At 38.4% G+C, this 22,944-nt stretch overlaps 1 protein-coding gene across 2 annotated transcripts in view; it reads right to left on the bottom strand.

The window, feature by feature from the left end:
* Nucleotides 1-244: 244 nt before the first annotated feature.
* The window catches only part of SIM1 (SIM bHLH transcription factor 1), a 49,475-nt gene continuing 26,775 nt past the window's right edge, over nt 245-22,944 (bottom strand). For both annotated transcript variants that reach the window (XM_042803288.1, XM_042803289.1), the window contains 3 exons: nt 12,808-12,973; nt 5,074-5,479; nt 245-1,892 (listed from right to left, as the gene is read on the bottom strand). In XM_042803288.1, the coding sequence (XP_042659222.1) occupies nt 1,162-1,892; nt 5,074-5,479; nt 12,808-12,973 (1,303 nt within the window). In that variant the 3' untranslated portion in view covers nt 245-1,161. The remainder of the gene's footprint in view (nt 1,893-5,073; nt 5,480-12,807; nt 12,974-22,944) is intronic.

Raw genomic sequence — 22,944 nt, 5'->3', positions numbered from 1 at the left:
CTTTACTGTATGTCAGACAGAGAAGTCACAATTTTTTATACTTTCTTAATTTACTCTAAACCTTTATCAGAGATAGGACAAACCACCATACAGATTTTGTCTATTCTCACCTCTCATATTTTTACATTTAAGCAATTGCCTTTGTATTTTACAGCAAAATTTCTATTATTTTATTTAGTTCCTTCTGTGTTTCAAATTAATTCTTAATTATTCAGCCACTATAAACCACTTTTCTTATTTTATAATTATTACTAAATGGCATATAGCCATAGGCTTAACTGTGTTTATCTTGGACCACTCCCAATTCCAGCCTATTGTCCCTGTTTCTCCTGACAATTTTCTTCCATTTCACTCCACTACTCACCTTGTGCAACCTTTCAAAAATATGAGGAAAATCTCCCATCTCTACACGAAGACAACCAAACCCATTGTATTTCTCAAAACTACACTGAGAAAGGCCCTCTTCCTTTTAAATGCAGTAGAAGAAATATTTGATCGTACCAATCATAAGGATACTGCTCATTTGACTCCTTTCAAATCAAGCGTATGTAAATAGCTATGCATGTGAGTACACAAGGAAATAACAATTTGAGGAGTTCTCTCTTCCTTCTCCCCTTTTTGATTTTGTATTGGTTAGCCATGGATGCTTTATACCATGGAGCAGCATAACACACTTGGCTGTTAGGGAATAAGCAGATCACCAGAAGTACACATTTTGATGTGTATTTCAGAGGAACACATTCCAACTTTCTGTGTTAAAAGAGTGCATAGCAGTTTCACTGGCTGGGACCTGTGGGGCACCTGCAATTCAGAAGGTCTGCCCTTGGCAGCATTTCCAAACAACCACCTCTTACACAACGTGCATAAATTGCTCCGCTAGCCTGCCCCAAGCACTCCCTGCCTAGACCTCTTCCATACGTCTCACCTTGCATGGCACGAGCTTTGAGTTTAGCTCCATTCACTCTAACCCTGCATGCCAGTGCATTTTTAATTTTTATAAGTAATGTGTTTTAACTAATCCCCCCAAACCTTAGGTTATTCTTTCTAGTGCACTGTGGTATATCAAATGCTGGTAACGACACGGGCATGAAAACATATAATATCTTCCAATTAGATTTCAAAGGTTATTTTTTAAAGCACAAAAGTTTTTAGAAAAAAGTGTCAGCTTCCATTGGTTATTATAACAGATGTTCCCTTGTGTCCTTGTGCTGGATCTTGCTGCATCCTTAACTGAGAAGTGACATCAAAGTGTGATCCATTACAGCCTAGTGAATAGTTTCTAATGGTTTCAGTGTCATATAGATGCTCCAGGGCATATCCAGTTAACGTGTAAGCATGCTTATCAAAGTACTGCCTGTGGGAGCTGTAATAATTTGGAGAGGCTGCTGGGTGGTCCCCTGGGGTTTGATGAGGGGACATGTCTGAATGCAGGTAGTCTTTAGCTAGTACCAAACTAGATTTAGATATTCGGTCAGAATTGGGGCTGCTTATCCTAGACAGTGTTGTGGGGCTGTTGTCATAGTCATTTTCATGTGGGCTCATGATCTTTCCATCTCGTTGCTGGATGTGTTCACAGGGAGGAGTGTTGGCAACTGTTGGGACGCGGCAGACATCCCCTGCCAACTGCTGCTGAGGGTAGTTCGCAAAACAGATAGCGTGCTTCTTCCCCGTGCCATTAATGGAGACCAGTGGATCAGGGGTTGTTTTCCTCAGCTGTAGTCTGTTTTCTTCCTCTTTAATCATTTGCTGGGTGGCTCTTATTAGAGTTTCAATTTTGCTGGGCTCATGTGGACTGCTCTGATATTGCTCAGTACGGTATCGGTCACCTGATTCACTGGCAGAGCCAGGGTCAGGTGAGCTAACGACACTGTCCTCATCCCAGTGTCCTCTCCCTAGGAAAGAGAGAAAGGGGACAAGCATTGAGGTTGAAGGAGGCAAGCAACCTTGAAGTACAAGTACTCTGAACCTTATTTTGCAGACAGAAAACCAAGACAGAGACAAGTGACCGGTTACAAAGTCAACAAGAATGACCATGGTAGACCCCTTGCTTTTCAGTGACAACCTCCAGTTTCCAGTGTCCGTACACAGAACAACTAACATAGATGAAAATATATAAAAAGGAGATCTAAGCACCTCAACACAGACATCCAGTGCCACCTGAGGCACTCTAGAATAACCAAGTATCTGCATAGGCCCAGCAGGTATGGTATCAACTCTACAGGAACTCTGTGTCTTCCGGAGCAGCTAGAGGCCAGTCAGGGTATCCTATGGCATGTCAAAGTGCCCTCAATACCGATGTTCAGGCCCCTGACCCCTCACTATCTCTTTGCATCAACAAAGCCTGAGTGAACGGAGACCATGGTGAAAACAAAAATCTCAAGGAATTACAAATGTACATCATTCCATCATGCCTTCTTAGGTCTTTCCTGAAGTTAAAATATAGAGACAGCATTGAGGAATAGTTTGTGGCCCTGTCGTGACTTTACGCAGGTTACACAACTATAAATAAAGACAAGTAATGAAGCAGTTCTTTAGAAGCGGAAGAACCCATAGCTGTTAAACAGGGTTACGGTAAAAATATGTCATATCCCAAAACATAAATATTTGCTGCATAAAACTTTTTGAATGGGAAAATATAACCATATTCTTACCTCTCTTTAAAAAATAAGGCCCATAGACATATCAGAGAAGGTGTTCAGCTTGCATGTAGCTGAAAGGACAGAATCAGACCTGTCAATCCTCACTAGGAAGAAAGTGAGTGACCCCCAAGCCTGAACAGCCAGCTAGGATCACACGATAATAAAGGGCTTGATAAAGGATTTGCTGAGATACGTGCTTGCAGGAGGGCACGTGTTGGACTTGCACAAATTACTTAATGACACCTTTGCCTCAGCACATACAAAGTCCTCTTTGGGGATGAGGCCTGTTGAACTGGTTGACAGGACTCCTCAAAGGAAACCCATTTTCAGACTAGCACAAGTAGTTCCTTCTGCTCTGTGTTGAGTCAAGGCATACAGATCTGTTTGGGTGACGAACCACTACTGGTGTGTTGCAAGAGTTCATGACAAAAATCAGTGATAGGCTTTTATAATAAACGTGTCCTGCCATTTGTTGGTAAAAGTACTGCACTGTGGAGTATCCCATGAGCATAAATTTATTCTTCGTGTCCTCTTAAGACCTGGACCCAAAATGCCATAGCCTGGAGGTGGAAGGGAGCTCCAGCCACCAGAGCACACCACAACATCCTGGGGAGCTGGTCGGCCGTGACTCTAAACCACAGGGTCAGTTTGTCTCACTGCACGGACGGTAACTGTGGTGTCCCAGACTTCCTGAGTGTGACCAGAAACACATGGGCTCACACACAATATCCAGGGCCTGCCATACGGGTCAACTCATTGTTGTTATTGTAAGGCAACTCCAAACCAGGACTACCAGAAGATACATTAAAAGAATATAAAAGGAAGAAAATATTTTCTGCCCAAAGAAATAGCTATGACAGCAGTTTTCACATAGTATTGTCAAAACCAGTTTCATTCGTGAAAGGCCAAGGTCTGAAACTGCCTTAATCTAAATAAAAATGACACATTTGCTAGGGAAGCTGAGATGTTCCTCTCCCCAATTAAGAATAACATGTTAGGTTTTACCCCCAAAGCTGCATGTAGACTGAAGGCCTGCTGAAACACGTAAGACTTAATACAAGAAAGAAAATAACTGCAGCACCTGGAATTACAGCAAAACCAAGGAACAAACTAAAATAAAATTGCATTATCCATTTGCATCCTTGATAAAGTTATAGAATAAATATTTAACATTTTTGTATTTGTACCTCCATATGATATTTCTACATCATTATCTTTATGCTCAGCAAGAATTATCATGTGTAAAATTTGCCAGTGAAATTATCATACTTCACTCAATTCTCTTTTTTGGAGAAAAAAAAAAAAAAAAGCTAGAGAAACACCAGTATGACAGAAGTACAGAACAGACACAAGGAAGGAGGTGTGTTCTCACAGCAAAAGTGGAGAAAGTCCTCATCAACAAAATTTAGGTCTCCCTTTCTTTCTTCATATTTCTTCTGACCATATTTCCCAGACCTTTTGTCTAATCTCAACATAGTTTTCCTCAGATTGGAGTAAAATAGTAGAGTTCATTTTGATTTCCAAAGCCTCATTCTGCAAGTTAATGGAATGGTACTAATGCAATTAGCTTTTATGAGTTCTTTGGATACAACCTATGTTTTGACAAATTATTTTAATAGAAAAGCATCTTTTTTTATGCTGCATCTATCCTTACAACCTTGAACTCTGACTTTTGGGTCAGCTGCAGTCTTTCAACCTCCAGCCTACCCTTTAAATTAAAGGATCTTCAGACTTTTCCAAACCCAAGATCAGCCTTTCACTGTGACTTTTTTATGAGCTTCAGCCTCTGAAGATGTGCTAATGCACTGAGTTTGCAACCTGACAGACACCAAGCAAGGCTTCAGGCTTGGTCCTGAAAGGATGGAGAGACTCAAGTTGGCTAAAAATTATGGCTAGGGAGAGAGACATGTCTGAAACCAAAAGCTAATGTTAATTTGAATTGCCAATCTTAAATAAAAATAAACATCAAATCTTACATAATCTAGTAAAAAAACATTTGGAGAACAATTTCTCCAAAGACTTTAAGGATTTCTTAATATCTAGCTTGGATTTAGCTCTAAATTTTCGCTAAATATATTCCATCCAAAGTATTTTAATCTTAAATGAAATAAAGAACACATTTCTATCAAGTGTATTATTTTGCTTATAGCTTTAAGATCAACCTTAAAATCTCACCAGGCAGATATTTCCACCTTAATTTCAGAGATTAAAAAATATACGGCAAAATCATATTTTGCTGCATATAAGCCAGACTGTCAAACTCATCTTGAATTTTAATCATTCCTCATTTCCATAGATGCGATCTCTGAGACGAGGACGTACATCAAGAGCCTCTCTCATTTTCTGTCTCTCACATACATAAACAGCTGCTCGTTTATATCACGTTGCTTTATCTGAGGTGGTGCCACTGCTGCAAATCCTTGTTATCTCTTACCATGAATCCTGTGCACTGACGTTATGTGGGGCATATTGTTTTCATACGCTTCTCTGCTCTCGGGGGACGACTTAGTCAGAGGCAATGCTGAACGAGAACCCCACCAGCTCTCCCTTCCCGGCTGCGGCGTGCCAAGGAAATACCGGCCAGCTTCACATCTGCCTCCTTCGCAGGCCTGAGTGTGGAAATGTCTGTCATCGGCCAGCCTGGAGTGGTCGAGTGCAAAACCGTAGCAGAGAGCACTGCGGTCTGAGTACTGTCTGTAGGCACAGGAGACGTCGTGGTGCTGGGAGCTCGGTCTGTCCGCGGGCTCCAGTAGCTGGGGAGAAGCCGTATCGGTCAGGGGGCTCCCGCCCCACTGGCTCTCGTGGTCAGACTCGGATCTCTCGGTGTGAAATCCAGAATACTGCAAAACAGGAGGAGCAGCGGGGAAATTACTACGCCTGGGTGAAATCTGCAAGTGACTGCACTGAAAAGACCGAGTATGTATAGGATAGGGTGTTTTTTTGTGAGCGTGCCCACACGTCTGCACCTTCTGATTGGACTCCTACTCCTTTCCTGTATAACACTCTGTAATGAGCTCACAGATGACAGGACAGACCTCATGAAAGTCTAAAACATCCCATGTTGAGCCTTAATAGCCATCTCCTTTATGATGTGTAATATTAGCCTCAGCAACATCAATGTTGCAATTCAATATTTTTTTAATATGTCCAGGTTTTTCTTATTGCTTTGAAAGCTAGTGCTTATGCTCAGCAATGGTGCTCCAACACTCCTCTGCAAAGCGCTTTCAAAAGGGACTGAAATAAACATTGCTCGTGGAGCATTCTCACATGTCAAATTGAAACTGAATATATTTCAAGTTCTTTTTCTAAGGGTTCCCTCTCTTTTCCTCATATTTTGTTTGTGGTTGGATTTTTTTTTTCTTACCTGGAGTGGGATCTTTGAACTTCTTTCCTCCTATTAGTAGGGAAAAGAAAGCCTCCTGTAGATCCTGGGACTACCAATGCTGCTACAGAGTAAAGCTCTGAAGTCATGGCAGATCAGTAGGAAGCTAAAAGTCACAGCTCTGTTGTGATGTGGGAATAAGGAAAATCCAGAAAGTGTTTGCCAGAAAAGGTGGCTGCTAGCCAAAGCAGGCAGAGTGGGCATTTGGCACCCTCGCTTAAGAAGGGCCCTCCCAACACAGAAAGAGCAACTAGCAGGCAGTTGGAAAAGCAGACAGAATAGGAGCATGTTTAGAGAGAAGTAAGGGTTAAGTTAAATGTCACAGATTTCTAGATACTCATAATGAATGTTTCAAACTTTCAGATACTTTGTGGGGAAAAAAAAAATGCTTATTAAACCTCTTGGAATTTAGTTATCTCATTTTTAAATCTCTTTATTTATTGGAACTGTCGAACTTCATGGAACATCTTTAAATCAATTCCACCCATGATTATGGATTGGGATGAGACCAAAGCTGTACATGCTCACCTCTTCAGTACTGCACAGTCAGGCCACAAATCAATGTATTACAACATGAAACCTTGAAATTCTCCCATTCCATCACTCACCTTCCAGATGCCCACTCTGCCTTTTCTTTTAATAGGTATTAGGCCTCTCTCCTGAAAACATAAGCTTACTTTCCTTTTCATTAGATTGAGTTGCTATGAAACTCCTCATTATCAACCAGGATCAAGGTTTTATGCACTTACCAATCGAAAGTACTGACCAGATGTTTGACTTACAGAAACTTAAACCATCTGTGCAACATCAGTAGTGCATTTGGCATTTAATTGGGTATTTCTTCAGTATTCCAGTTTATATTTGTGAATACTGTGTGTTAACACAATCGGTTATTTAAAGGAAAGAAAGAAAGGGTCGTGGCTTTGGGGAGCTCAATTATATTTTGTTATTAGTTGTCAGAAGAATACCCACAGGCAAAAAGCCTACCAGTAGATATGGAGGAGGTCAGCAAGTCAGTACCACCACATTCATCACAAGGTTAAGGAGGTGAAAGGATAAATCCAATTTTGCATGGAGGTAAGATAGTTACAGAGCCACAAAAGGCTTTTAAATTCCAGTAACTCAGCGTACATTAGCTAAGAACTTTATTCAGCCATGACAGTGTTACATGACCAACTGGAACATCTAACTCTCCTATTATCCTTTCAGAGCTAAAGTCTTCAAACTGCTTCATCCCAAAGGTATCATCAAAAATACTGACTTCTTATAAACTTTTTGACATAAATATGTAGATAAAATTAAGTTTCCGGTGAAAAAAATTGTAAATTATTAACAAGATTTTGACTATTAAATTTTAGTTAAAATGGAAATTCACAAAAGCAAAATTACTTTTGTACCTGTTTTTCATTTTAGAACTATTTTTAGTTCTCCTTTTGGATTTGAATTTTATAAACTAAATTTTTTAATTTAAAAAGTTAAGCTGAAATATAAGATAAGCATAAATGTAACTATAAAAAGTTTAAAATTCATTTATTTTCTTATTAAAAAGAGAACTCATGGTATGTATTTCTTTCATAAGAACAAGGAAAGTTCATTTCTATATAATATTATAATAAAATTTCTTTTTTTCGGACAATCTTATGATGATAATTAATGCCTGAGATTCTTTCAGACTGAAAATTCTTAATTTCATTTAGCCCTAATAGATACTTTTTTATTAGTTCTCTGTTTCTAAGGACACCTCAGGGTCCAACATAGCTTCTCTTGAAGGGAATTTCTTCATTTAACTGAAAACTTGCTCTTTTTTTTTTTCATCTTGAACCTAACCACAAAGGATTCAATTGCACAGGCCTTTATGCACTTTTCTTAAAGAAAGGAAAACCTCTCCAAAGGGTACATGTTCAGTATATCAGAAATGCACCATGTAATGTCATATAACTATGTAGCCAAGACCAACAATACTTCATGCATATTCTTTGTACTTGATGTAAATGATGATTATTTGAGATCTGACCCGTAGCAGCTGCTAGGCCACAGACAGAATTAAATTAACACAGTGAATTGCTTGTGGTCCACATTGTCGACCAAGGGTCGATCTGACTGCCTGCTCTTAAGGTACAACATAAGCAGCCATAGGCCAAAAATACGTCTCATTCCCTTTAAAGCTAATCACATCTCTATTTGGCATCGTCAGGCTGCCTCTACCGCTGCAGTCCTACTGGGAATCTGATGTTGACAGGTGGGGACTCCAAATACGGGCATGTGTGACATGTCGACAGGGGGAGAAATGACAGGATGATCAAAGATACTGCCTTACTGAAATGGGAGTGGAAACACTATCTCTCAAGTCAGAATTAGGCTCCCATATGTCAAGTGATGAAAGGCCATAGAAAATGGAATCAGATTTCATGAAAATTATGGCAAATTAAAATCAGTGAATTTTTTTTTTCAATCACAGTCCTGCCTGCCTCACCAGAAATGTTTTCCTTTCTGCTAATTTTTCCCTTTTGACTCCTACCAGGTAGAATTTTTTTTGTTTGTTTGTTTTACAAAGTTTAACCAGCAGACAGAGGTTAAACATGATAAAGAGCTTCAGACAGGCAAGATGTGAAATATAAAAATCACCCTTCAGGTGATTTCTGAAGTATCTTCTGTCATAAACAACAAAAATAAATAAACCAGATGGTCCTCCAGCTGGTTGCTGGAAACTGAATTGCCACCGCTGGGTACTAGAAATGTCTTCCAGAGTGCTAATCCAGTGTACCATAGCAGTGAGAGCACACCAGTGGGATCAGCACTGACATAGAAGGGGGCTATCAGCCATCACTGATGCGATTTTCACTCCAAGAAAAACTTCAGCAGGGCTGAAGGGGCAAGGAAGCAAGAAAATATAAATCCCATGTTGGAGAAAAGCTTACTCTCCAAGAGCCCATGGCCATTAGCCAATAAATCCCGGGTGATTTTCTTTTGCCTGACCTTCCATTCCCGCAGGTGTCTCACTGGCCTGAGCACTCACCCTGTCATACGCAGCAACATCAGCCTGCTCCGCACACTGTGCCAGATGTTCAAACAATAGATGTTATAGTTATCTCATTTTCTGGAAGCCTACTCAGGTTTTTATCATTATAAACATTAAATACATAGTGAAACCCTCTCAGAGTCCTCTTTTCCATGAAAAACTTTCACTACATCAACATTAGCAGCTTTCCTCTTGATTTGTGTCTTAACCATGAGAAAAAGCATCACAGATGCAGGCTGCATTGTACTAAGAACATATGCATGCTTTTAAATCACTTTTATCTTACTTTTTACTAATGTAATCCTGAAATGTAAAATATGTTCTTTTTGCGTTCACTATTATAGGCAGAACAGATGGTGAAAGGCTTAGATTAAAGTAATACAGCATGTCCATTAAAATAACCCCCACTGCTGGTGACTCTTCACCAGATCAGGAGTTATGTTTACTATAAAAAGAGGGGTTTGCTTTGCTTTTGAATATGCTGGAAGTTGCCAAAGCTTTAGGCCACAGGAAGAAATGAAAAAACAAAAAAAAAAAAACAAAAAAGGCTGACTAGAATTCAGCCTGATTCTATTATCTTTACCCCATTGGGCAATATGCCCAAATAGAGGTGGACTGCAAAATTAATCCAGATTATCTGTTTAAAGAGCTATAAAATCAATTTGCCTCCAAAATAAATTGCATTTATATACACCTACTAAAGAAGGTTTTTACTTCGAAAACTTCATGCATGCTGTAACACACACCAAAGCCTCCATCCGACAGCTCTTGGGTACATCCTTACTTGTATGCGTGTGTTTGGTTGTTACATATATATATATATATATATATATATGTATATATTTAAAATCTTTATTGAAGAACTAAAATGAGATATGAAGGAATAAACATTTATCCAGATCTGATCATAAAATATTTTCATTAGAGGCAGACAACAGACAATTTTAGATATTGTCTTTAAACAATCATCATTAATGAGAGATTAAGATCCAGAGCAGTTGCTCAGATGATCACAATTAAAATGTTTTTCCAATCTTGTTGCTATTTCCTGTGTACAGAATAAATGAGGTCCGGGGCTAGATTTTGGGAGCGCCTGACAATGATGATTGTTATGGGAGAAGACTACAGGCATCTTTTAACCAACTCACAATTTCCTTTTCCTGCAAATCTCTATCAAGTCTTCATCTCTCTTGTTTTTTTCACCTCCTCTTTCAGCTGTCCACCTCTCTGGAAGAACAGGACTAGAACACTGTTCAAAGTGTCTGGGCAAATCCTACAGCTTTGTCATGAGTTTTGGGTTGCTCTCCTCTCTCCTTGTCCTTACCCTGCCTGGGGCTGGTTTCACAGAACCTACTAGCCCACTGTACTAATGTCAGTCACTGTTAATCAGATGCTGATCAGTGCTTCCAATTTGATGAACTCAGTTTTTGCTTAAAGAGTCTACCGGCCCCATATTACACTATGCCTGTTTTTGCATCAGACTTGAGGAGAAAAACATTAACACTGCCTTAGGTGACCAAAACATCCAACTTTTGCCCTAGTAATAAATATTCAGCTGAAATTTATTAACATGTTTTTCATACAGTTCATATCTCATGTAGCTATCCTATCCTAGGGACACACAGCTAGCAAGGGAGAGGATTCTCAGTCATCACCCAACAAAGCATATGATTCCCTTTTCTCCTCAAGAGCAAAGCAAAGTAAGTGGTAATGGGGAAAGAAGACAAAACAAAAATAAAAACAAAAAGGAAATAAAGTATGTACATTTTAAATCTTCTAGGTGCTCCTAACTTTAAGAAGTACTTTGCCCACTACCATTATTTTACTAATAAACTTCCTGCTTCCTCCCTCCACCAAAATCCAGGCTTCTGCATAAGCCAAACCCCATGACCTCACTTTTCAGCCGTGGCTTTTGAGTCACACTCTAATTCTCTGCAATTGGGTGGCAAATTGCGTGGACTGGAGACTGAGGGACACAGGCCATACCACCTGCTGATTGTTCTTCACAACAGCTTTTCTTAGTCTTTCAACAGTTTATTCAGTGGTGGAGAAGGATGAGAGGGATGCAAAGCCAAGCTGCCAGCGTTGCTTGTGGTGATGCGCTACAATGAGTGGTATGACCATTTTTCAAGATATTGGCAACTAGCACGGCTGCTTCTTTTTGAATGATGAAATCTGTGACTTTACTACCAGGCAGCCAGTAATGGGGATGCAAAATGAAACTACAGCCTAAACACCCTGAGCTTTCAGGCAACAACCCCTGATAAACCAACAGTCTCAACGCTGCACTGCTAGTGCAGGATTTTTTCTGGTGGCAGAGAGAATAAGGAGGTGCTGATGAAAGTCACACTTTCAGAAAGCAGATAGATGTGGGAGGATAACAGGTTTTCAGTTAGGATTGTCCTGCTAGCAGATGGCGACTTCTGAAAGAACTGTGTGAGGGGAGATGAAGGGTAATTTAAGTAAAACAAAGATAGTAATCTTAAAAATCTAATCTAGAATTAATTGTAGGTATCTTTCTTGATTCTTTAAAGCAGTTTTATTACAGTTGTTTGGCGTAGGACATTCAAGAGAAAGACTCTTCTTTAACAACCCACAGAAATGCATGTGAACGAATGATTAAACAGGAGCCATAACAACCTCTGGCAAAGTTACATTCTTAAAATTAAGAATCTGATTTCACATCTAGGCACTAAGTTAAATATTCCCTGTGCCAAAAGCAGATGTCATTTAACTGAAATTCCTACCCGTGGTACTTTTGAGGAGAAAAAGAAAGAAAACAAGGAAGTGATGTAGACGGTGATGTGATTTGGCTCACATTGTAAGCTCTTAGAGATCAGTTTAGAAAATATTGTGCCTGCAGAGAAACTGTAGTCATCAAGGTCATCATCAGTTAAATATTGACCTGGAGTCTTTAAAAATACATAGCTCTTCAATGTTACATCGTGAATGCATACATTTATATCCACTGTGTGGTGGCATAAGGGCAGTAACACATCATTTTCTAGTAAACATAATGGTAATTTTGACAAACAGATTTATTTGAGCTAAAGGGTTGACAGTGTAAGTATGCATGCACTGTGGCATTATCTGCAGAAATCAGTTGCATAAATGTATTAGGTAAGCTCCAGTTCAGAGACCCAGGCAAGTCTGGTCCATTCTCCAAGTGGGGACATTTTCCTTACACATTAGTCCTGCAAATGAAATCTGGGAAATTAAAGATTATTGTTGCCACTGGCCACCTCCTAGCACTTTCTGCCTTTCAAAGCTTCATACATAGGAAAGTTTTCTTGTTCCAGTTCAGCAAGTTAGATCATTGCTTTTCTTCCTCAATGCTCACTCCTCATGACTAAGATTTCAGGACTGAACTGCTGTCAAAGATCTGGCAGCTTTCTAGATGTGGAATTATTAAAGAGTAAGTAAGAAAAAGCAAGCTTTCTCAAATGGCAAAACTCACAATCCTCTCAAAGCAAGTATTTCAAAACCAACATTTTCACTTGTCCTTCTGTCCGCTCCTCATTAACTCTGAGCCCTGCTCTGTTATTGTTGTTGATGATGATTTATTATGCATGCTGAGACATAAACGTTTCCAGCTTTTTACAAACAGTTTAAAGAAACATATTCTTTTCTCAAGATCTTATAACCTGTTGTCTTTTATTCTCTTTAAGTAGCATGTTCTTTGGCCCATTCTAATTACTTCAATAAAATAGCAGTCAAAATCAAGATATTAAAAAAAATATTTAATTTTGTTTTTCAAAGACAACTACCTGTGGATATGGTGATGTCCTTGATTTTGACTTTGTGGTTGAGAGGCGAGATTTGCTTCCCTTCCTATTATCCGTTATGGTCGGAGTTGAATTTGCGTATGAGAATGCCGGCTTGGTAGCATTGACCTGATCCAGGGAGAGCTGTAGTCCTTTATATTCAGTATCCCTATATAAAAGGCAAAAGTGAAAAACAAACTCACTTCATATCTTAATGGGAAACATTCCTTCCTTCTTAGTAGGGGGTAGAAACAAAAGATATTTTTAAGGAAAAAGAGTATAACCATCCAGGGCAAGTCAGTATATCCCCCTAATACATTTACACAGTATAGCTTACTAAACAATAACACTATTTTTATACTGAAGATATGATTGTTTTTTGCATCCAACTGTTATCATCCTGATATAATTTATTCAGTAATATAAAACAATGGGATGGAAATTTCAGAGATTTATATTATAGTTCTGCATTGGTCACATAGCTAAGCAGTAAATAGGATACATTTTCCTCAAAACTCTTCTAACTGTACAACTACAGACTTACCACGTGTGTATATGTGTGTGTGTGTGTTCATGCCTGTGTGGGGTTGCACATAACAGCCTACACAGATGACTAAATAAATTGAACAAATTGATTTTTTTTTTAGAAAACACTTAATCTTTAAGGTTATAATTATCATTGTTTACAAAGCTTCAGGCAATTGGTGCAAATTTTTAAATTTTTCTTCTTCTATGAGTCTTGTGTTTATTTCTTTGCTTGCGTTTTTTTTATACTGAAAGAATTTACCAGTCAGAGAAAACAGCTAAATAAATACAAACTTTGTGATTTAAATGGTCTGTCCCCCACTTACAAAATGCTAGAGGTTTTCTATGGGGAGCTAGATGCAACGGCAGTTTGTGAAGTTCAGTGTTAACTTCTTCAAACTTTCTAATGAATACATAACAGTAAGGAAAACTGGAATTATTCACAATGTCTTACTAAGCATAACGAGGGCATATGCATTGGACTGCACCCCTCTGCACACATCTGCACGTCTGCTGATACTCGGGGGAGTAAGAAACGAGCTCTCCAGCTTTCATGTAGTCATACGGAACCTATTCTGACAATGATTTATGAAAAGAGAGCAAAGCAAGAGTTTCTTCCTGACCAACCTACCTGGAGGAAAAGGGGAAGGATTCATGGCTTTTCTCTTCCTTTGTATTAATCAGCAGAAAAGTAAGAGAACAAGGAAAGAATAAAGCTTCTCTTATGCAGTCAAGGAGGCAACATATTCATTCACACATTACCCCATACTCCATCTAAACCTGAAGAATCATCCTTAATGTATTATATTAATAATAAATTGTTCACCCAGCTTTAGCAACAATATCTTGCTCTATAGTCACACATATACCAATGTAAGCCATGGCAGTCTAACATCTTTTAAGAAGGGAACTGCACCACAACCTGAGCACGACAGCTGAGTACACTGAAAAGCTTTCAGATAAAAATCAGGCACAGAAGGATGAACTTGACAAAACACTGAAATAAGTGAAATGGGATGAATCTTTGAACAGTCACAGAAAAACCTGAAGAACGGACAAATTAATTCATGTCAGTTATACACAAAATTTTTTTTGCAACTGATAAACAACAAACTTGTTGGTTGAAGAGGCTTAGGTTTTTTGGCAATGCAGACAATATGTATGTATCCATGTATATATAACACATGAGAACAAATCACTGACATTAGAACTGTGCTAACTACAGTTTCCAGTCCATAACATACAGAGATTAACCAAATATAATTAATGTTCTGTAATGTGAAATTAATTCTTAAGGAGGTAAATTCTTCAAATTTTGGATTTGATAGAGATAGGCCTCTGCTATAATATTTGCATTTCAAATATCCTGCCTGTAGTGAAAGTGGATTTGCTTTGGCCTGTTTGACAGGTAAGGCTCATCCACATTTTTTAAAACTATTAGTGGTTTCCCATGGTTACCCTCAGAATTTCCATCCAGACACCTTGACTTGACATGCAAATTATCTGTCTCCATAATTGAGTCCTACCAAATTATGTCATACAAAACATCAAAAACAAAGGATGTCAATTAATCTTCATATTTAACTACTACAGTAGCATCAGATATTATCAATAGTCCTGAAAAAACTATCAGTCTCATCCTGGTATACCCTGATCTAATATATTATATCCCCTGCTTATTTGATTATAAGAAAAGGAAGGGTCCTGTGGTCTCAGTGTCAGATGCAGAAACAGTTGTGTCCAGAAATGAAAATTAATCAAAAGTAAATAAATTGTTCACAGCCTTAGGGGTATGAGGAGGTTCTGTTTCGTTTTCGAACCTACAAAACCCTTTTGCCTCTCTTTTTGCTAGAGAATCTGTAGCTCTGCACCCCTGCCCTTACCTCCTCATCTCTGGTATGTACCAACCAGTAACAGTCTGCTGTTTTCTGTTGTCAGTGGAAGAGTTTTTAAAAATTGGATGAAACACCACCCCAATATTCAGACCACAGACTTTCATTCCAACACTGCTTGCCTGCTGTTACAATCTGTGTAAGGGTCAAGCACTCAGATCACAGAGGCTACGTTGTACAACACTTCTAGGTCACAGGAATCCACAAAACCCCAGGCAAACCCGGCCACCCAAAACCTTGCATGCTGTTATGTCTTACTTTTTTAAGTCTTTGGTATCATTACGGCGAGGAGTCACCCTCCCAGAACACCACACATTAGAATAAACACAAGTTGATATTTGCATCCAATTGCTTAGATGGCAACATCATCAAACAAAGGATAAGAAGAAAACTGTCTGAAGTTCTTGCTACTGAATGTAAAATTTCCCCTTAGAAAAAGAACACATCTGCTCTCTCCTTCCAGGTGAAACACCTGAACTTTTTTGCATCATCGAGGCATAGTTCAATACCATCTCAACCCTATCCTAGGACAGCTACCCTTCAGAAGAGCCAAGATAGACACCACAACACCAATAGTAACAGGCTGAGACAAATACCAGTACCAGAAGTTCAAAAAAAAAAAAAAAAAAAAGCAAAGAAAACATAGAGAAAGGGTCCTGTGGTCTCAATGCCAGATGCAGAAGATGTTCCACCAAGAAATGAAAACGTTTGAGTATATCCATATGCACTGGGAGGCAAAGGACTAGAGGAACCAGGGCTCCTAGTGGTTCACAAACTACAGATGGAAATTCTGACAACTTCCTGGAGGAATTTATAAAACTTCCTCCAACCATGGAACTGTAATCTCCAGATTCATGTTCCCAGACACCTGAATCCTCTATTACACAGTCCCAACAACATAGTAGTACTGCATCTTGTGATCTACATGTAATTTAAAAAAAAAAAGTGGTGGATATGAGCCTCTTCCTCCAAGATCCTCACCTTTGGGATCCCACAGGGATCCATACAGTCTACATCCATCTACATGAGACTGCTGAGAGAGAGAGTGATATGGCATGTGTTCAATTGCTAACAGTATGTTGCTGACAATCTACTATTTATCTCATTTTCTGATGCAACTATCATCACTATAAAACATCAGAATAACTACAGGAAATTAGCTCTTAAATAAAGAACAGATGGATCAAACTGAATCCAGACAAGACCAAAGTGATGCTTCTTTGCAAGGGGAAAGATATTAAAGACCTCCACCTTTTCATGATGGGAAACAGCCATTCTTTCCACAGTTGGATGGAAATTCTAGGTTCTCTTTGACTCCTCAAAAAACTTGGATGCATATGCTTTTGGTAGCATATGCTTCCAAGAGTGTATTATTTCTCCTCTATCTTGTCCCACACCCCCATATGAGAATCTGGACAGTATGGTCAATGTATCAGGCACCTACAGACTGGATTACCATACTTCACTGTAAGCAAAAAGAAATCAGAAGACAAAGCATAAAATCCTCTTGCTACAATATGCTGCTTCCCATTTTCTTCTCAGAAATAACTCCCAGAAGCATTTCCACTCTGTGCCATGTCTCTGGCTCTTCCAATGCCCATTGTAAAGCTTGAGCCTAATTTTGAAAGCACTTATTGATGTACTACTGCTAGCATCATGAAAAAAAAAGGATCGATGGCTGTGCCAACTGCTCTCCTCTGCAATAAAGCATCTGAAAATTCAGTACAAAGCATTCTTTACTAAAGGGATCTAGCTATAGCAAGCTGCATAGATGAAGCAAAGGCTGAAGCAGAAAAGCATTTGGAAGAGGAAACCAATCTGTTTGCACATGACTTGGATGCCAGCTGGATCTGCAACACTTGTGTCAAGAGTTCTCACAATTCAGCTTTAGAAGACACTTTCTGCCTACTACCATTGCCAAAATGCAAGTCCTGAAAAATGATTTCAAATAGAAAAAGCAGTTCAACAGGTGTATCCAGAGGAAGGACTAAAATGATGGCATCCATTAGTGAAGAATAAATATCCAGATTCTACCAAATGAACTTAAGAAGGGCAACCAGACTCAAGAATAGAGATCTTATATATCCACAGTCATAAGCAACATAACCTTCAAAACAAGAAGAAAACCTTCAAAAAAGAAGAAAAAATGCCCATCCTATGGAAAACTCTGCAAAAGTCCTACGAAAGACCATCTTTTTATGTTAATGCCACAGTATGTCAGAAAGGAAGAATGAGCTATACATGCAGTGACTGAGGATACAAAGATAACCAACAGAGGCAGATATTTACACTGAACAGAACACATAACAGAACACATAACAGAACACATAACAGAAATTGTGAGATTAAACTAAAGGTGTCAATATCACTAATGTTCAGTCTATTTTGCTGAGTTGTTAAAATCAGCCATGAAGGTGATAAAAGTCTGGCACTTCCTCATGCATGTCTGACCACAATACTGTAATATATCGTTCTTCTACTTTTAAACAATGCCTGCAACTTTTAACATTTCCACACTCCAGCTCATGCAATGCTAACAGAGCGCCATTCAGCAGATGAGTGAAAAGAGAACAGATTCTGGTTGTTTGTCATCTACATGGCTTTCTAAATCAGCAGATGGTATAACAAAACAGACAATTTCCTCATCTGTTGTGTCCTCTGTTCATGTACAATGTGTCTCAGAAATGTTTACAAAGGCCTCAGTCTGCTCACGAGACTTGTCAGGAAGAGCGTATGCAATCCCTTTAGCATCTTCCAGAACCAATCAAAATAACGAGGTTTCACTTATCTCATAAAGGAGGCCAAATTTCAAGACGAAGCGGGAAAAAAGCTGTTGAACCTCACTGCCTGTTATGAAACTACACTGACATTCAGTTGTGCAACCTCGGAGATACTCCCTGCCTCAGTTTTTCCATCAGTTATTGGGATTATGTTAGTAATCTCCCTTTCTAAAACTTCTCAAGTGAAAAGTCCCATGTAGGCCTGCCACACTGCTCACCAAAGTAATTGGAAAGACCCTCCAGAAATCTTGCAAGTGGTTGTTTAGCATTAGTACTCTTAATGGTTAAGCAATGCATCCACTTGGAGAACTATGCGATCTGTAGATTGGATCCTTCATCAAGTTCCAGGCACCCGTTTATCTCCATAAATAGCTTAAGCAACAGTAGCTCTTTACATCTTGTTGAGTCAAAGTTTACAGCTTCTCTGGCCATGAGATTCATATACATGGTACCATGTTTCTGTATGTGCTTTTAAAGACAGAAAATTGAAACCAGGAAGTTTAATTAAATTATTTCAGGAAAATTGAAGCACAAAGTTTCCTATATGGATCATCTAACACAAATGTCTGAGGATATCCTCTAGACAACTACTGTCAGAGAAATTTTATATATTCCCTGATGGCTTTCTCATCTCAGAATGCAGTCATTTAACTGTCAGTTGGAGTTAAATGAAACATCCTTGTCTCTAGATAATCATGGTCTTTCAGAGTTTTCAGCAGTCTGAAGGTATAGTTTGTCATTCCCAACCACATCTCTAGCCATCTCTGCCTCCAAAAGGAGCCCTTTGTACACTATATTTGCCTTTATTTACTAGATTTGCTAGATTAAAATACACACCATGGATTTATTGTAAATAAAATGCCTAAGCTATCCTAGGCTAATTATATATAAATATAATTACCATTTTTAGTTACAGATGGCACTGAAAAAAATGCTTTAATTAAATAAAATATGATGACCTGAGATTAATTCTGTAACATTTATTTATCCTGGGAATTCTTTCTTTCAAACCTGAGGTGCCTAGGAGCACAACTGGCTAAAAGTCATGTTTGATGTATATTTAGTCCCTGCCAAGTTAAATGGAGAAATATATTTGACAGAAGTTTATAACTGTTTGGATATGTTAGAATCTGCCTGATGATAAGAAATTTGGATTAGAGGGACATAGCCTGCAATGCTTTCTCTTTTTTTTTTTTTTTTGATGGCCACCAAATAGGTAAGAATGCTTTATCTGAAGGCATGTTAAACCTTGCAAAATTCCATGTTAAACCTTGCAAAATTCCATGTTAAACCTTGCAGAACTCCACGACCCACGTCCACACTGTCAGACTTTATTAAATTATTGTGGTGACTTCTTTGTAATCATTTGGTGTTTTCCATTACTTGAAATTCACCTGCACATTCAAAATAATATTTCTGAATAAACAAAATGCCTGCTAATTGAGACTTTTAAAAATCTAATATTTTTTTCTTCTAACCGTTCCCTTTCAACCACCCCATAAAAAACAATGTCACCTCAGTGCATCAGCAAGTGCATGTACACAGCACCCCTTTAGGAATTAATGCCACATAAATGTAAGTTCTCACATATTCCTGTAAGACTTTTTCCATTATGCAGAAAGCCAGACTGACAACAGTGCAACAGACTGCTGTTATACAAGGTAGATTTTACCATCTTAGACGTCTTAAAAATTTTATGTGCTAAAAAATACACCTTGAACATCACTGACACCTTTAAGACACCAGTCTAGTAGCCAAGTGATCTGGATTCAATTCTCAACCCTCTCACAGACTACTGGTGCCACACTGGAGAAATAATGTACCATGGAATTTTAACAAGCACTTGGCACTTGCCTGAGCTTACCCTCAAGGAGACCAATGGGACTTTTAGTTTTGGTAGGGTCAAATTTAGCCCAGCGCTGATCACTTCTGAGAATCCCTACCTTAACTTTGTTGAATATTAGCTCTGAAAAGGAGGATAACAATATGATGTTGGAAATACTTCTTTTGTGGAATATCTTTGTCTGTCTCACCTATTAAATTTAAGCTTTTTGTTGGAAGGAACAATCTCCCGCTATCAATGCATGATAGCTAATGTTACTAAGCTAATTCTCAGCTGCAGAGCCTGACTACGTCTACCACAGATAAAAAAACATACATTTTTTGAGACCAGTACTCATGTCACTATTGACAAAAAGCATGTTTTTATTACTTTAGAATCTTCATGTATTCAATGCAAATGTTTTTAACTATGTCCTATAACATTTATCCTTGATTAAACCTCTTCTAGATAGTTAATCATTAATGATTTCTTTAGTTGCTGTGCAAACAGTTCATTCATGCCTGTGACATATCAAATTTCATAGACGTGTTCTTTAATTGGATTCATTTATTTCTAATCTACTTAAGCCCTCACTACTGTAATGCTTGACTAAATATACATTAAACTCACTTATTTAAACTGCTAAAATAAATTTGAGATGTATTCTATGAATAAAAATACTTGATTGAATACATGTAATACCATTGTTATTGTGTACCTAACTGAGCAGGAATTATTGGAGATAGCACACTAGATAGCTATACGATATGCTTGGACAAAAGGATTTGAAAGGATGCTGATGTTTTTTTGGCAGAGATTATAAATTAACAGGTTTCTAAATCGTAAGGATTCCTATAGCACATTAACGTATGTAATAAGGGGAAACAAAAGGATCTCCTCACAGTTTTCAGGAAGGTTGTTGAGTGTTTATTTTACATTTCAGGCACTTCTTTAGAGATAAGAGCCTCACACAAGTTCTGTCCCCTCATGACAAGGAAATGGGCTAAAACAGTGAAGATATTTTCAAGGTTTGACTATTCTATGTTTTGTAAGTATCAGTAACTGAAAAGTTGGCACAAAAGTGGTTAAAAGTCCTGTTTCTGAGTGTTTAGAAGCTACAAAAGACAATTATGTAGCTATGGATTCCCAGTTATTAGGGGCATATACAACACTCTCCTCTATGGGTATTAAGTATGATCTTTGAAAGCTAGTTTCAGATTTTTCTTTCTAAAACTAGTAGCCTCAAATTCCATTTTGGTGAAGAATCCTCTGATTTATATGTTTCACCACTTACACTGAGAAGTTTTGCAGAAGAAAGATGCATCACACTGCAGAGAGAACACTGATAACACAGTGTTATCCTGTGTGTAAGAAAATGAACATCATTGCATAATTAAGCAGTAAATGAGGATTATAAAAATGAGGATAATATCTCATACTGTACACACCTCAAATACTGTTCACTCTGACCAACCCCTGTGGGAACCCAAAAGAATTCAGAGTGGGACAGCAAGGGTGGTGGGCTTAGAAGAGCCTCGTTATGAGGAACAATTAAGGACACTCCTCAGGCTTAAAAAGAGATGACTAGGAGAACAAAAAAAGGTCTGTGAACTATGAGCAACACAGAGAAAATGAGTAGGAAGCAGTTCTTCACTTCTTCTTCTAACACAAGAAATATGAGCTATGAAAGGAATGAAAAGGTGACACTTTCACAACAAAAGGAGGCCTTTCTTACCACATTTACTTAAGTTTGGCAAAGGTTCACATAATTTCAAAAAGTAAACAGATACATTTGTGGAGAAAAAAAAAAACACAAATCATTGACAACACACTTAAAGATCTCACCTCTTTCTAGGAAGTGTTTTGGACTTCTTGAAGACTGGGAGAAAGTGCTGAAGAAAGCATTACTGCATGTTTATCCTATTTTTAAACTCTTTCCAAAGTATTTGCCATGGTCACTATCAGTATGTGTCTGATCCTGTATAGCTGTTCTTATGTTACACCCTCTACCACAGTAGTTAAGCAATTTCATACTTCAGTTCCTTTGAAGCTGTGCAGTGAAGAGTGGTCCTGACAATTTGCTGTTATTCCTTTCAATAGTTTACTGTAAAAGTTAATTTATTGATATTGCAGATTTTATCAACTCCTCTATGTTCCCCATAATTAAAACTTTTGTTGTGACAACCTTCCCAAGGTCCTTAAAAAAATCAGTTATCTTTTCTGCGATGACTTTCTGGATAAGCTTCTGTGATCTGGAAATAGTTTCTTTGAGAAAAACTATGTGCTTGAAAAATGGTTTGCTTCTCATTCTGTTTGTTCCTCCTTGGGAAATTCCCTATCTGAACACCTCATAACATACTTGTCCATCATTCCAGCCTGCTTTTTCTGATCAACTGTGCCACATAGTGAAGAGGCATGTTGAGTCCAAAAGTATTCATGAAGTCCACCTGGTAAGGAGGTCCCACTTACAGTAAATCATTTCCTCTTCCATCAGATTAGTCCTTTCTTGTTCTAAGATTCTCACTTTCCTCAGAAACAGCAATATCTTTCTACAATGAAAGTCTTTCCAATCCACTTCTCCAGAGTTCCTCAGCTTTGGCCAAGGGACAGCACTTTGTCCCTGAGGACTGTTGTGTGCCATTATCTGCCCACAAAGCAAGAAACCCATGATACTTAATAAGTGCTTTTCAGCTGAACCTTGTTCCACTTAAATTTTAGGGGAGGTAAGGGGAGGAACACAGCCAGGAACTTGCATGTGTTTTTTGGCATTTGGGAACAATGGCTTTAGGTTTTTTTTTTTACAATTTAACATACCTGTTTTCTCATTTCATTATTTGTACCTGATTTAGACTGCCTTTTAGCTCCTTCCCATCCACAGCCAAACCTTTACTGCAGCCAAATCCCACTTACAGTACTTGCTGCTGGGGTCTAAGGCTCTGTTTTTATACGACTTGGCCTTGGTCATCCAGCTTTGATAGACATGCAATGTATAAAGTGTTTATGTTAATAAAACAGGAGCCAAAGAGCAAGAAAAGCCAAAATCATGAGGCTATAACACATTATCCCTCATTTTATTCGATACTTTCCTGGTAATCACCGATTCTAGATCCTCAAAGTATAC

This window comes from Tyto alba, unplaced genomic scaffold (assembly GCF_018691265.1).
Source record: "Tyto alba isolate M040663 unplaced genomic scaffold, T.alba_DEE_v4.0 Super-Scaffold_40, whole genome shotgun sequence".
NCBI lineage: Eukaryota > Metazoa > Chordata > Aves > Strigiformes > Tytonidae > Tyto > Tyto alba.
The sequence above is the reverse complement of the archived record's forward strand: the minus strand, read 5'-3'. Positions and strand labels throughout refer to the sequence as shown.